At 38.9% G+C, this 15,933-nt stretch overlaps 1 protein-coding gene across 1 annotated transcript; it reads right to left on the reverse strand.

Moving 5' to 3' along the window:
• Positions 1-402: 402 nt before the first annotated feature.
• On the reverse strand, positions 403-15,689 carry slc15a2 (solute carrier family 15 member 2; the record flags this gene model as incomplete). The annotated part of the gene is made up of 22 exons (XM_083889760.1): positions 403-609; positions 2,550-2,654; positions 3,207-3,350; positions 3,429-3,528; positions 4,304-4,411; positions 4,533-4,579; positions 4,753-4,917; positions 5,696-5,821; positions 6,771-6,852; positions 7,247-7,335; positions 7,715-7,750; positions 7,994-8,038; positions 9,155-9,244; positions 9,358-9,441; positions 9,544-9,626; positions 10,508-10,585; positions 10,690-10,780; positions 11,088-11,187; positions 11,474-11,566; positions 13,004-13,145; positions 14,026-14,113; positions 15,681-15,689. The coding sequence occupies 22 exons, from the start codon at positions 15,687-15,689 to the stop codon at positions 403-405; spliced, it is 2,112 nt and encodes a 703-aa protein (XP_083745886.1).
• Positions 15,690-15,933: the final 244 nt, after the last annotated feature.

A 15,933-nucleotide genomic window follows, 5' to 3' on the forward strand; every position in this document is an offset into this window, starting at 1 on the left:
GATGCTGAATAATGGTTATAACGTGCAAAACCACAGTTAACTTCAATATTATTAAAGGTACATATCGTAAACTTTAAACCACTCCTCTATGTTCAGTCAATAAGTGTTATGATTAGTATTTAGCATCACTTGACATGATGTTAATATGCAGCAAATACGTACAGTATTGAAAATCATTATTGATCACTGTGTGTGAAATGACGCTGCCTCTTTTAAACAGTATTACACAAGTGACTGCACTGTTACACATTTCACAAAATATACTATGTCAAAAAAAAACATACTGGACTTCACATCACATAAAGATCCAAACATTAGTGCTTCATTTTAACAAAAAAAGAAAATGTACATGTCTGAATGTACGTGTCTGACTCAGTACTTAACCTCAGTAATGTGGCACAGTTATAAACGAGTGGCCTTCTTGTCCAGATGGATGTCCTTATGTTTTTTCTTCTCATCATCACCATCATCGCCTTCCTCCTTCCTTGAATCCTCCAGGTACATCTTTTCCATCTGATCGGGGTCGACGTAGGTGTAGAATTGGGCCATGATGGAGAAGATGATGCAGACGCCCAACAGCAGGCCGGCAAACAGCAGGAACTCTTTCCACTGTGACAACAAACACAGTTAGAATGTGAACTAACTGATGGAGAAACAATCCCAACAATGTCATCTATCTATAAAGCAAGTTGCGTTTATGTGTCTGTGACAGACATAACTCGCTGACCGTTAGCCAGGTTGTCCTAAGACTTTGGATATGGGATGAGCATGGCCTGATGGTGTGCTTCCTTGATTTTCACATTTTTTGGAGGAATTTTAATCTTAGCTTATTTATCATGTTGCACCAGGCAGACAGAGGCTCATCAGCAGCAGCTGTGCTGTCTGGAGCAGGGAGGTGAGCGTGAAGAGTCCGTCCTCACGGTGGGTGAGACATTTTCACACAGTTCACCGCAGAACATGGTGTTATACTGAAACGACGATGGTGTGCGAGCACATGTTTATTTTGCATTAGCATGCTACTACTTTGCGGCTAACTCGGCGAACCTGTTTCCAAAGGTAAACCAGCGAGGCTATGATTAGCATTAGCACAGGGCTAACATAATACAAACACTGTGCAACCTCATTAGGCAGAACACAAATGTTTTCATTTCTGATTAGCATTAGCGCAGCTAGCTGTTTTGTGACCCTAACCCACGCCAGTGGTCACAACACGTTCCTTATCATGCGTTACCATAACTGAAACATCTTCTAGGAATACATACTTCCTACACTGCACTAGTAGTAGTAACATTATCGTCAAAAGAAGAACAATGAAATTACAGTGTTGCACACGTGTAATTACAGAATGATGCAACTGGAGTTTCAACACATATTTTAATGTGATATAGTTACACTTCACTGTTACACAAGTTGAGTTTTTACCACTTTAAGTAATACTGCAGCATAACAAGTCGTCCAATAAAAGGTGTTCTCCTTCCTTGTATTGTGAGAGTTGTTGTCTTTCATGGCAGACATTTATAGTGTTTTAGCACATGAACATGTGTTAATGATTAATAATGATGGTTCAGTTCAGTCAGGACAACGTGACACTGTTTTAATGCACATTTGTTTCAATGTCTGTGTGACACATGGATGCACGGAGGCGTGAAAAACAATCTTGTAATATCGCAGACTTGGACGATCTTGTAATGTTGTCATTTTTTAAGTTTGAGAAAGAGGGAAAAGATGAGTGTATCAATTAAAGGTAAAGTTCAATGAAAACAGCCAACGATGGAGGACATTTGGAAATGTCATTAGTGGAATGTCACTCCATGGCAGATGAAAGGAGGAATGTGTGGACTGATAAGGAGAAAACACAACAATCCTCCACTGGGTGCAAGAAGCAAATATCTGTGTGTCTGTGTAACTTTTAATTGCATAACTTTCCAAAGGTTTGCTTGACCAGCTTAATACGTGGCATGTGACTTACTAAAGGCACCAGTGTGTGCAGTGCAGACTTTGACGTTGTTTGGATGAGAAATGCAAGAGATAGTTAGAAAGGCGACAGGTGTACAGTACATTCTTTAAGAGTCACTTCCACCTCCTCTCACACACAGAGCCTACTGAATTATCGGTCATGAGGGGTGCTAGTGCCAAACCTATAGGGCATATATAGTGTGTTTGAGCAGGGAAACACCTAAAACATAGAGGACAGTGGCTCCACAGGACCAGGAGTGATAAACCCTGCTATAGGGTAAAAGGCAGGTACACAGGGTTTACATGTGCAAAATTTCCATTTAAAGTTGATGCTAAATGAAATGATGATGCAATCAAGCTTCACTTCAGCTTCTCTTGTAAACAAACGCTGCTCTTCCCGTCACTGTCCACTATCCTTCTAATTTCCCTCCTCTTCCTCGTCTGTGACGAATTTGCACAATACATAATTATTGAGAACTTAGCTGTCGCATAAGCATGCAACCTGAAATCTGAGAGAGCTAAATGGATTCATTTGGTTTATTTACACATGTACGTTTGATGAGCTGAATCTGAATGTCTGCCTGAGGTCTTACCTGTTCCAGTCCTGCTCCCTCTGCCACAATTAGCACTATCACGTTCCCAAAAGCAACAGTGAGCAGCCATCCTGCCTGCAGGACTGATTTCATGTTGGCTGGAGCCTGCGTTGGGAGGAGGGTTACACTGTTAGTGACGAACGAGACATTTAATTACTAAATATGGCAGCAAACAGTCATTACTGCGAAAAAAGATGATGGTTGTTATCGAGAGACAGGAGTTTATATTTACTACACAGGACCTGCTGTTTCCATGAAACAACTATTCCTCCAAAAATACTCACTTTACTATACTATAACTCCCATTATCGTAGGTGTCAGTAGTTTAGAAAAAGGATCAGTTAAGCTTAGTCACATTCTGTATTAAGCCATATTTCAGGGAAATGTTAATGCTTGCAACACACTGATGGTGCAAATACATTTGGAACCATGAAGTACAGAATGTTGCAACAGTTTTTTTTATTTGTGATGACATTTGCTGTGGAATTTTGCAGTTGATGGGGATTCTCATTGAGAGTGCAGGACAGTAAACATTAAATATCTTGAAAAGTTTGCTGAATTGAATTGAGGCGTTAAAAAATAAGCATCACAGTGAAGACTTTCTTTGAAAGAGAAAGACTTCAGAGTCATCGTCACCCCATGAGGATAATGACAAACCTGTGAGTAGGAGAACTCCAGGCCTGTGATGGAGAACATAACCTCTCCAGCAGTTATGAGGGCGTACTGAGGGATCTGCCAGGCAATGTGCACGTTGTTGGCAATGACGTCCACCACCTTCTTTGCGACAAACTTATCAGATTCCTGACAAAGCATAATGGTGTCAGATGGTGTCATGAGCATGCATGACTTCTATGATCTTTGTATAAAATGAATCCTGACCTCAGTGAGTATGAAGGTGTAGGACGCTCCAAAGTCCAGCAGACCAAGGTCCAGAGCTGAGCACTTGTCTACGAGGGGGATGCAGCTGACGGAGGAGTAACTACCCAGTGGAAAGAGAGATACAGTAGAAATGATGAGATGAATTAGAAAAGCACAAAGGATTCTGAGGCTAATGACACATTATTTGACTTTTATTTTGGTCAAGAGAAGCAAGATGATGGTAACGTCTAAGTCAGGCTACAAAAATCCTCCCTGCAACTCATTTATGAGCCAACAATAGCTGCAATCTGCCAAAGTTCAAACTTCCCTGTCTTTTACTGGAAATGAAAAATGCTGATCTGACTGGTTTATTGCATTTTGAGATCTGGCACTGCAACCTTGCATTAAAATTCCAGTCTTCTCATGCATGACGATAAAAAAAAAAAAAAAAAACATCTCCATTTGATACAAAAATAATTACCTTTTTTCCATTTTCCAGCACACAATCACACAAGTTGAAAGATAGCTTTCTTGTCATCTGCTAAATGTTCACCTTCACTGGTTAATCTCAAAATGTGGCTGTGATTTTAGCACCTTTAATTATTTTTACTTAGCCTGGATGAACCAAGCGGAGTCTGCAAGTGATTTGATTTCACTCTGCAGACAGAATCTTCTAAAAAAAAAAAGATTATATCTAATTATTTTTTATTTCATTACTGTTTTAACCTCTGGAATCTGATTTTAGAATATCAAAAGATAAAAGAAGAGAAGATAAGGAAATACATCCACGCTGTAAAGTTGCATTGATTTACAGAAACCTTGTTAATCAGCAGCTTTGAAGAGTCCAGCTCTTTAAACTGGTCTAAAGTGTATCTCAACCTCTCAGTTGTACTTACTCTCCTCGATCCACAGTCTTGTTTTCAGACATACTGTGACCCGAGGGCACAAGGAAAGTCACACCTCCAAATGTTAGGTTAAAGGCTTCTGGTTGTGTGTTGAGGAACCTGAAAAATCAGTCAATCACTAATCAATCACAGGAAATGGTCAAAAGACCAAATAGCTTTGAATTCTTTACAGTGTAGGTATAAAAATGAGCCTGAAGCTTCAACAATAAACCAAATGTACCTCACAAGAGGATTCCCATCTTCATTTTTCTTAATGACGTCTTCCACCTAGATGACAAATATGAAACTCAGTTTTGGCAAATAGTTTGACTTCTTGTAGAAGTTTCCCTGCACAGATCTTCATCACATTCCATCTGGTTCATAACATTAACATTAAGCTGCTTTAGATGAGTCTTTAGAAAACTATCTTGTTTAGAAGGATTCAGAAGTACTTCACTCACAAGTTTGCATTGAATTCCAGTCGACTCTGTGTAGAAGATGAGACTGTAGGCCTGTTGTTGTTTAAATAACTGTTTACAGTCTGAGGTTGTTCCATTGAAAGTCACTTGTATTGTCATATTCTTGCTGGACGTCCCCAGTGCGAGCGTCTCATATTGAGGAGGATCCTGAAACAGAGAGATAAAATAACACAATGAGATCATTAGATTAAATGCAATACATAAATAAGTGTGAGAGGAGACTTTGTTTTGTTTTAGTTCAGCTTTGCTCACAACTGTCTCAAGGCTGGAATTCTCTTATGATTCACAGGCAAATCAAGAAAAGAATGAACTCCTTCAACCTCGTTTGTCCTTAAATGAAAATGTGAATGTGTGTACAGAGAACAGAGAACTGACCAAGAACCTCCAAGTACAATATCACAGTATGAGTTTATGTCATGGGCAACAGTCACACATCAGCATAAGCTATATCTAGAGGGAGTGGCTACTCTCAACGTCCATCTCGTCCTAAAAGCTGGGTCAGAATGGCACCTTCTATATGTACACTTAAAACATTCTTTATATGGAAGATAACAAAATGTTTCTTTTGCATATTATACTTCATAAATAATGTTAGAAATATTCAAATGTCTATTGAGCCTGGAACAATTTTGAAAATGAGAACCATAAACCTCCCATGACATATTCCTTCAAAAGTATATGTATAGTATAAGTATATAAGTATAAGTATACTATTTCCAGTCACCATTCTATCGGCTTATCCAGATATTTAATGAGTTAATAGCATTTAACTGTCTGACTGTCAATATAACTTTTAACAAAGTTTAATTCATCATATTCAGAGAACAGCTGCTCATGTTCCCAAGCTGGTAAATGCTTGTTATAACTATTTATAAAGATATGTCTTATTTTATAGTGGCACCAACATTTGTTTTCCTTTGATTACCTGAAGATATTGTATTGGCTCTGGATAAAGGTCATTGTCAGGAATCTTCACGTCGATGTCACCGTTTGCCAAGTTAAACGTCTGCAGGAGACAATGTCCAGCAGGGGCAGCATCCACCACTGTTTTCTAACAGATAGAGAAAGATATTAGAGCGATTAGTAAGACAAAGCTGTCAGTCGGCCCTTTTTGACAAATAGCAGATGTAAATGAATCAAATTGATGAGCTGAGTTCTATTTAGGTTTCAGAGTGTTTTTGGTTCACTGTAGTGACTTCTATGAACTGAACAGCACCAAGTGATAATGTGATCAGTAACACCTGTGCTTTTCCTGCTAAAACGTGTCAAAATGGCTGCTGTGCACAGGGTCCATTCATCTGAAGACTGTTGATATTTCATTATTTTTATTTGGAAAATGGAAAAAATGGTATTCTATATGGCAATAAATGTGGGCACATGAGCTTAAAAAGACTAAGAGGATAAGGGTAAGGGTTAGGGTTAGGGTCCTATGTTCCCCGGGTCCTTTTGGGTGAAAGCGGGGAACATACAAAGTGGGGAACATAGGACCCAGGGAACATAGATACGGTCCCCAGGACGCATGTTCGATATCTGATAGTATACAAACATTTGCTTTTTCGTCCGAAATACAAAGTAAACTGTGGTGAACGTAATGTTATTAGCATGTCAAATATTTGTCATAAGATAGTACAGACCCAATAATGTTGTGAAGTACCTGCTCAATATGTACCTCTAACGCAAAAGTTATTCTGCAACGTGAACACTTGTGTCTCTACACAGTCTATGGGTTAATAGATACAAATACACAGTTTATGTACCAATCAACACTGACATCCCTTCAACTGGGCCACTGGCAATTTGGCTGAAACCTGTGCCCACATGCCCACATTATTTAAAATGTTCATCAAAACAACACATTTTCTACTTTCATCTTTTGTCTGCGTACATGTATTTCATGAGTTCTGGATAGGAGTGCAGTACAGTATATGATGCCATTCTGTGAGTACGCACATGAGGGTTTTTAAGTAACATGATGATTGATGTTTGTTGCTCATACATACCACAACGTTCACCTCCACCATTGTAGCCGCTATAAAGGCAAATGCTGCGAAAACCATCCCAGCAGCAATCTTCCTTAAAGGCCTGTGGACAGACAGACAAAACTATGATAAACCTTGAGTAAGCTGACTCACAGTCTGTCTGCCTGTCTCACTGACTTACTGTCATCTGTTATAAACGTGTACAACCTACACCAATCTCTTTAATAAATGAATTAGGGGTTAGTTACTTTCTGATTTTGGTTTTAGTTTATTTTCCTGAGAAGCAGACGATGAAACATTTATTTTAGACCTTGTGTTTTGCCTTAAACTGTGTTGTGCTTTATTTTATTTGTTAACTTACCAATACTGACATGTATCCCTAGGATATAAACTAAAGGTCATGTGGCTCATTTTCCAAGTATAAATGGCTTCTTCTTTTTTAATAGTTACGACTGCCATAAAGATGAGAATATCCAAAACAACAGGTGTCGACTCACGTAAGGTTGATTCTGCAGAGGCCAATGAGCGGATATATGCCGAGGTCAAAGATGGGCACAAAAATAAGAATCAGCAGAGCGTTCAACATCTAAACACCAGAGAGGGAGAAAAACTTGCTTTTAGATGAGTCTATAAAACCTAACCTGGACTCATAAAAGCCATGAATGTTTGAGTTACATGAGAATAAAGACACTAACAAGGATTCTAATTAACCTGTAAAGTGATGGCCAGTGATAAACAGCTGTAAAATACTTTTCATGACAGGACAATGATGATGGTGTGTCAGTATACTGAAGACTAAATGTTGTTTTTTTGGTTTAGTTATTGTCTTTCTGCCTTTTTTGATTTATATATACGTAGATATGTGTACAAATATATACATATACATATGTGTAGCATTAATGCTATGGTGACATCGTGAAACTGGATAATAATCTGAGAACAGAAGCAGAAGGTGCTGCACATACCTGCATTTGGTCTGGCTTAATAACAAAAGCTTCCCCCTGTAATAAAACAACAGGGATTTGGATTTTATACAACAGCCACTTAAACTTTGACTTCATAAAATAAATGTGTTGGGAAATGATTAAACTCCATCGGTGTGTGATTTCTCAAAGGCTGTAAACAATGAAAATCACTGGAATAAAACAACAAATTGTGACAACACCTTAACAAAGTACAGCAGTAAGGAATGTCATGTGTGTCAAAATGAAACGTTGACACCAGTGTTTTATGGAAACACTTACAAAAGCCATGTTCATTCTGGTGGCTTGAAGAGTCCAGCGTGAGCCCTGCAAAGACAAGCACTGACTGTTAGTGCACTTTTCAGGCAATAGCATCTATAATTTATTAATAATTGTGTAGAACTCACAAAATGGTGAAATTTAAACTGTTACAGTATTTCCAAGTTTCACAAAATCAATCCGATTTTTAAAAATGTGTGAGTACTTTTTGCTCAGGTGTGTTTATATAGTTGATGAAAATTAAAAAAAAATGTTTCATCAGATTGATCTGTGCTGAAAAAAATGAAATAAGACACTTTAGTTGTATATTCTAATAGCCTCTATACATATTATTGGGATTTGTACCATTACAAAATTTTAAAAATGAAATGTTATAAGAATTTAATGCTGGAATGATGGGAAAAATGTGCAGTATACAGAGTGCTTTACCAGCACTTCCTTTTATAAAGCATTCATTTGACATTTTGGCAATTGCATTTAATCTGTCTTTACTCAGTTACCCTTAAGCAGACATTCAATACGTTCTTTTCTAGGGTCATATACCAGAATGATTATTGAACAGGGAACGTAAAACAAGGCTCTGTTTAAATGCTTAGTTTAGTTTTCATTTGTTTTGTAGTAATGTTATTGTAAATGAAAGATGTTATGGGGTAAAAAAAACATATTATGTTCTACAGAATGATTTGATGCTTTGGTCAAAATACCATAAGAATGAAGCACCACAGCAGTAAAACGATAGCTAACAGCAGTTAGCATTTGGAAAGGGATAATTTGCAGGCTCTCGCAGACACATTGCCGTCATGCTGTATATAACATGTATCCACCGGACAGATAAATCCTCTGAGGCTGGAAGTTTGTGTAGAACTCTGTGCTGCACTGTGGAGCCAAGAATAGAATTTTTCGCGGACTTCCGATTTTTTGGATATCATTGCCCTCACCAGCACTCTCGCGTGTTTTAAGGACAAAGTGGATCTCAGCAAGACAACAATTCCATGAAGTTTGCGTCTTGTGACGTCCCAAGGAGTGCGGAAGTCAACATCGCGTGTTATATCTCCTGTACTTAGACTGAGGAGGACCACAAAAACATGAGTGAGTCATCTTTTTCCACACTTTGGTGACTGGTAGGGCCTCCACACAAGTGTGTTGCCTTTTCTCTTTACGTACCTGCTGATCAAACAGAGCCCAGAACATCGGCAGTGGGATGTAGAGCACCAAAACCCGCAGCAACATCTTAATCTCTTGGATGAGACGTTTCTGGTAACAGAAGCCCACAGTCATGATGGAATAATGATACACTGAAAACTCAGACTCTTGGTCAGTTATCCATTTTTGCATGAAATAGTTAATAATAGTACTCCTTTACTTACTGGATACTTCTCCTCAGCCCAATCCAGCCAATGCGTCTTCTTAGGGTCATTCTTTGAGCTCTTCCAGCGTTTTTTGATGGCAAACTGCAGAATTGAAACAGAAGCAATATGAATATTTCAGACAGAAACTGTAAGTACTTTAATAAATTGTCTGATATGACCAGGGATAACTGGGAGATAACTCACTCCAATGCACTTGCAGACTTGTAACATGATGTTTCCCTGGGGAGGATTCCTCTTGTACAACCCACTGCCACCAATGAAGACAACTGTCCAGGATGAATGAGGGTTAGAGTGGAACCAGAGAGATGACGAGAACAGTTTATGTTGGAAATTGCTCAGCTGTTTTGAAAACAATTGCTCTTTTAGCCTCATATCAGCCTCTTGACTGTGTCTCGCTATAAGCTAGCGCGTATTTAATCAGTTTGCTGTTGACTTTTTCTTCACAGACGGATCGTGCCGTGGTTGTGTATGTTTTGTACCTGCTGTACATGTTAATCGTGATACAAATTAGATTGTCTTGTGGTTGCTGTGTTGTTTGAAAAAGATGCTGCAACAAAACGCCAAGTCCGGCTCCAGTCCGACTGAGAGTCTACATGCAGGAGTAATCGGACTTTCCAGGTATGTTAGTCCGACTAAGAGTAGCTCGATTTTAGTTTGACTGGCATGCTTACATGACGTTAAGAAAACTGAATTATTGTCTTAGTCCCACTAAAATCTGACCTTTAACTTGCATGTAAACATATTATAAATGAGTATTTTACCTTTTAAGGACCTATTTGGTTTCTGATCGCAGCTTATGAAAAAGTTAAGAGTGAGTAATAACATGTTGTAAACACACTTCAGGCCACTAACAGTGAAACACATATATTGTCTGGCCCTACTGTCATTTCTCAGTGGCCTCTGTGATACTAACAGCACTGTTTGTGTTCACAGTGAGTGATCAGCCAAGCATGACTCACAGAAACAGATCAGCAGTGACAGGGATACAGAGGCGAGGGAACATTGACTGTCAGGGCAAATGTAGAGAGGCCTTGATCAACAGGAAGCCCAGTCTGTCAAAAGCTGAACTTTTGTAATGCATGATAGATACAATATACAATACAATATTTCAAATGCTGCCTTGCATTGAAGGTGGGAAAACACTCACCAAGAGCCACAATCATCAGAGCTGCTGGAACACCAAAGGCCAGAGCATAGCAGTCACCACCGAAACACTGCACATCACCTACAGGAGCAAACAACCACTCATAGTTTCAATGCTGTGACTATAGACCTACAGAGAACATTGTTGGGTCCATAACATGTGTTGAATATAATGTGAATGCTCACCTCTCAATAAGGGCGTGATTAATGTAGACAGGACGCTTCCTCCATTGATTGACATGTAGAAAATAGAGAAGAATTTCTGCCTCTCAATGGTCTGGAGATAACAAACAATCAATGTCAGTAGAATGTTGTGTAATCCAGTGTGATCCATGCTTTTCCTCAGTTTTCAATGATCATTTAAAGCTGCAACGATCCATCTTTGACCACAAGTGGGCAGGTAATCAGGATGACAGAGTGACACAATGACAGTTTATGTGCAGTATATCGCTGCTGTATCTCTGCTTTTAACTCTTTAGTCTACTGTGAGAGAGTAGATTTGCTCGATCTTCTTTTAGACACAAACCAAAGAGGCGAAACTACTTTCATATCCAATAAAATAAAGAGGAAGTGCAGCGTCTTACATGTTCCTCATCAAACTGGTCTCCTCCAAACGCTGCAACACATGGTTTGATTCCTCCGGTGCCAAAGGCTATGAGTATCAACCCCAACATGGACAAAGCACTGCAACACAAACACACAGTTAATCTAATATAATAAAATAAATTCAGTATTTATTGATGCATTGGCCTGTTGACACTTTGTGGAGATTTCACGTCCACAAAAGAAAACTGGATTTATTTAGGGTTTAGACAACAGGTGTAAACTATTCGCCCTGATATCCGTGAACTAGATTCATTCATGATTTATTTGTAATACTGATAAATTATTCACTGCCCACATCACTTTTTGTCTTCTAAAAACCACTGTACCATGACAGCGTGGTCACAGTGACTGGATCATAACTTACATGTGCACAGTGCTGTCTCCCACACTGGGAATGGCTCCAACTGACTTGACGACATGGCCGATCACATAGACGATGGAGAGGTAGATGATGGTCCTGTGGAGAACAGACTGATGATGTGCATTCAGAGAAACACATTTAGGTTTAGAAATGATCTATGTGTGTGTATATGTACTAAGACTTGAATTGGGGTGAGGTTTAGTTCAGGATTTAGGTTAAAGCACTAATCGTCAGTTGCTAGCATGAAGATATTACATTTTTTATCCGAGAGGCTTCTTCAGCTCTGACTAAATGGTGGGAAAATCCAGGTATTGGGCCTCTGTAGTCTGGATAACTTTCCTGGTGAGTCATTAAGTTTAACAAAGCAGGTCATTCACCCCCTAACCAGTTTCAGGTTGTGTGATTTCACCTGAGTTGAGGTGAGAATGAGGATTGTAAGGGTCATCTGAGAGATACAGTCTGTTATTGTGAGTGTTGGAGTTTGACTTTGTTGTTGTGTGTGTGTGAATGATCGTGTTTTTGGAAAAGAGTTCAGGACATCATTGTAGGTGGATGATAGTTAATGTCTTAGGCCCAATTTATACTCCTGCGTAAAGTGCTCTGCGTAGGTTACACAGAGTCCTCTGTGTCGACGCAGAGCCTGTTGAAGAGTCTCTGCGTCGTCTCCGACTGCACAAAATATTTTTTAAGTGTCCGTCACTCCATCAAGGGACAACGGAGACGGCAAGAGCTGCGATTGGTCCTCAGGACAGGCCGAGCTAAGCTGCTCTGTGCCGTCCACAGAGGCGGAGCTGATCACCGCCGACAACGTCGCTGCCAAACTATAAATACTTCATATCTTAACACACAGCACATGTTTAGACACTAAATGGCCAATTTCTCGCCTCAAATTATCTTAAAACTCCTCTGATGAGTGATGGTCTCTCCAGGTTAATGTAAATGAAGTTACTTCACTCTTCTTTCAAGCCATCTATGTTCACTGGCCAAAACATTCTCATCAACAACCCTCACAATGGCAGACTGGGTCCCTGGGGAGACGCTAACAACCCTCATTCAGAGACACATCCAACTGGGTCAGTGGTTGAATGACCTGCATCGTTTAATGTAATGACTCTTTAGACCAGTTATTCAGAACTGATGAGGTGAAACATTTTTAAATTATCTCAAGCAAGTTCATTTGACTACAAGTTAAATACTGAAGATGACCTGGATGACTGAGAACCTGCAGAGACATGTTAGGGACAATGATTTGTCTCAATGTTCTGTCCTAAGAAGAGTAGCTGTCTTTGTGTGGTCAGAGTGAGTCATCTAAACTGTCACCTGCACATATGCGCCTTCATGATTTTGCACAAATTTCAATTGGAGTTTATGTTCTAATATTTTATTGCTTATATCATGAATGTCCGCTTGTTTATCATAACTGAACTCAGCTCCTCTATTGTGTTGTGGTGACTTGATGTTACTATTTTTAGTCAATGTTGGCTATAAAGTAACACTACAGTGCAAATGCATACAAAGGACTCTGAGTCTCACTTGTATTTTCCAAGCCAGGAGTCAGCGATGAGAGCTCCCAGGATGGGTGTGAAGTAGCAGAGGCTGCTGAAGGCATGGTAGACGGCAGTGGAGAGGTCCTTGTCCCAATTGAGGTAGGAGAGGAAATAGAGTGTCAGCACCGCTGTGAACAGACACACAACATATGAATGAGCTGTGATTCAGTGCACCAGCACTTAACCAAAACAACAACAGCCTCAATGTTCTTAAATGATAAAACGTAAATGTTTTGATTCACTGCAAACCTCAGTACAACTACAAGCCATTATATGCAGGTAAAGTGCCAATTAGAATCATCTAATGGCTGTTTTTCTTGAATACAATGTTTAAAAAGAGAGCTGTTAAGGCCATTAACACCTGTGTTTAATGTTGGTAACAGCCTTTACATTATTTATATCACTACATGAGCTGTTACACACTGAATCATTAGGGTTCGAGCACGACTGTGCAAGAAACCTATTCGGTTGTGCCATGAATAAAAGTCGATGACGAGTTTCCTGTGAATCCTACAGGAAGGCCGCCATTTTGGATTGAACGCGAAAACGGAGGCGTTTTTTGGTGAATTTGCACCAATGCTACAACATCTATCTAGTTTACCATTGACTTTGTGATGTATGTGAACCTCTTCTAGTTCCAGATCATTAGACACAGATGGATGCTTTGTTTTATTTGACGTATGCATGTCAGTGTGGACACGTGGTTTGAAGCAATGTGACAAACATGTCGTCCTAAGTGAGGTTTGAGGTGAAGACTTTAGCCTTAAGCTCTATCATCCTCTCACTGACTCACACTCTGTAAACTGATTTAACAAGCTGAGCATCAACTGTCATTTGACTTTATGACACGGTTCAGTCACAGTTATATTCAAAGACCCTGAAATCTGCTCTGTGAAAACAGGGACTCGTGTTCTTTAGACTGATCTACAGTATATACACACACACACACACACACACACACACACACACACACACACACACATGTTGCCCAGTTTCTTTCCCACATACCTTTCATGCCATAGTAGGAAAAGCGTTCGCAGAACTCATTCACCACTATGAAGCAGATGCTGGTCGGGTAATTGGTTCCACATAGTTTCTAAAAGAGGAAAAGTTTGTTCACTGGCTGAGAATCAACACTTTTTGAATGACAACACTGATTATGTGACTAATAAACCACACTGATGAGTTTACCATCAACTGACAGTGATGCGATGTTTTTACACAGATGAACACACCTCCTGTTCATTACTCATACAAGTTAGGTTAAAATAAAATATACTATTTCCCAGGAAACAGCCTGTGATAATTTACATTTAATGTCAAATTGGCAATGCTGTTGATTAACGCTGACTAAACACAGTTTCTCTCTGTAATAGTCATAAAAAGTACTTTTTTTAAATATCTACAGGACCTTTCAAAACACAGCTGTAAAGTATTTTACAAAACCCAAATGATAAATGGGAGGCAAACAAAACGCGGCAATAAAAAGCAATAAGCGCACGAAATTGCACAGCAATAAAACAAAATAAAAAACAATAAAATGAAAAGAAACGTAATCCGTAAAATCAAAGTCCAGATAAAACTGTTTCACGATGGATAGTTAAAGAAAATTACAAGAAAAACAAAACAGCATGAATTCTGAGAAACATTTCTGAGAATTCTGAATTTAAACTCAATTCAGACTTTCTTTAATCTCAGAATTCTGACTGTTTTTCTTTAATCTCATTGATACTCAAAATAAAAATCTATTATGCTTTCTTATCTTTTGACCCATGGATGTCAAACCACTTGACATCTGTGCGACGTAAATACTAATATTTTATGATTTTTATGATTTTGTGGGATATTAGTCTTTACTTTGCTCTTTTGCTCTGATTAAAGTCAGAATTCACTTTTTTCTCAGAATTCTGATTTTAACCTCAAGAATTCTGAATTTAATCTCAGAATTTACTTTTTTCTCAAATTCTGACTTTGATCTCAAGAATTCTGTCTTTAATCTCAGAATTCTCACTTTCAGAATTCATGCTGTTTTATCTTTTTTACTTTATAACAATACTCATAATAATCTATTAAGTAGCTAATAGAAGCTGTAAAACAAAATCAAATATACCAGATCGTTTGTTATATATTCAATCCAGTTAATGGATTATTAAATAATCGATTTAAAATCGGATTTCTTCTAAACCAAGTGAATGTATGCTCGGACTCTGCTGCACATTTACCCACAGAAATGACTTCAATCACTGCCGCTATAAAGGTCATCATTGTATCTCAGTACATCACAGTAAATCACAGTACATCTCAGTACATCTCAGTACATCACAGTAAATCACAGTACATCACAGTACATCACAGTACATGTGGCACCAGACTCTGGAAAGTGTGTTTCCTGTCGGAGATGCTGCGTCTGTTGCTGCGTCTGTTGCATCATCTCACTTAAGTGCAGAAGAACTGAATGAACCGAATAACAAACTCTCAACTTGGAGAAAACTTGTTCAATTCGCTTTAGAAGTTACTTTTGAAGCGTCCTCGTGTTTCCAGACCTCCATAATCACACAAACAGTGAATTTGAAATATCATTTAAACGTTTTAACAGCAAAAATAAGACATGAAATAAACAACATTCGCCACGAAGAAGAAGAAGAAGCTTTAAGAGTATTTACCTTTGACATGTTTGCTTTGTTTGCTGATGTGAATTCAGATGTTTACGCTGCACAGAGAACTACTGAATAACATCTAAGTCCGTCCCACTCTGCTCTGTGTGTGTGTGTGTGTGTGTGTGTGTGTGTGTGTGTGTGTGTGTGTGTGTGTGTGTGTGTGGGTGTGTGGGTGTGTGTGGGTGTGTGTGTGTGTGTGTGTCAGCGCGGTCATTTATGCTCCTAAAGCGCAACTTTAAGTTAATCTTCACCAGCAAAA

This window comes from Microchirus variegatus (genome assembly GCF_963457635.1).
Source record: "Microchirus variegatus genome assembly, chromosome: 5".
NCBI classification, from domain to species: domain Eukaryota; kingdom Metazoa; phylum Chordata; class Actinopteri; order Pleuronectiformes; family Soleidae; genus Microchirus; species Microchirus variegatus.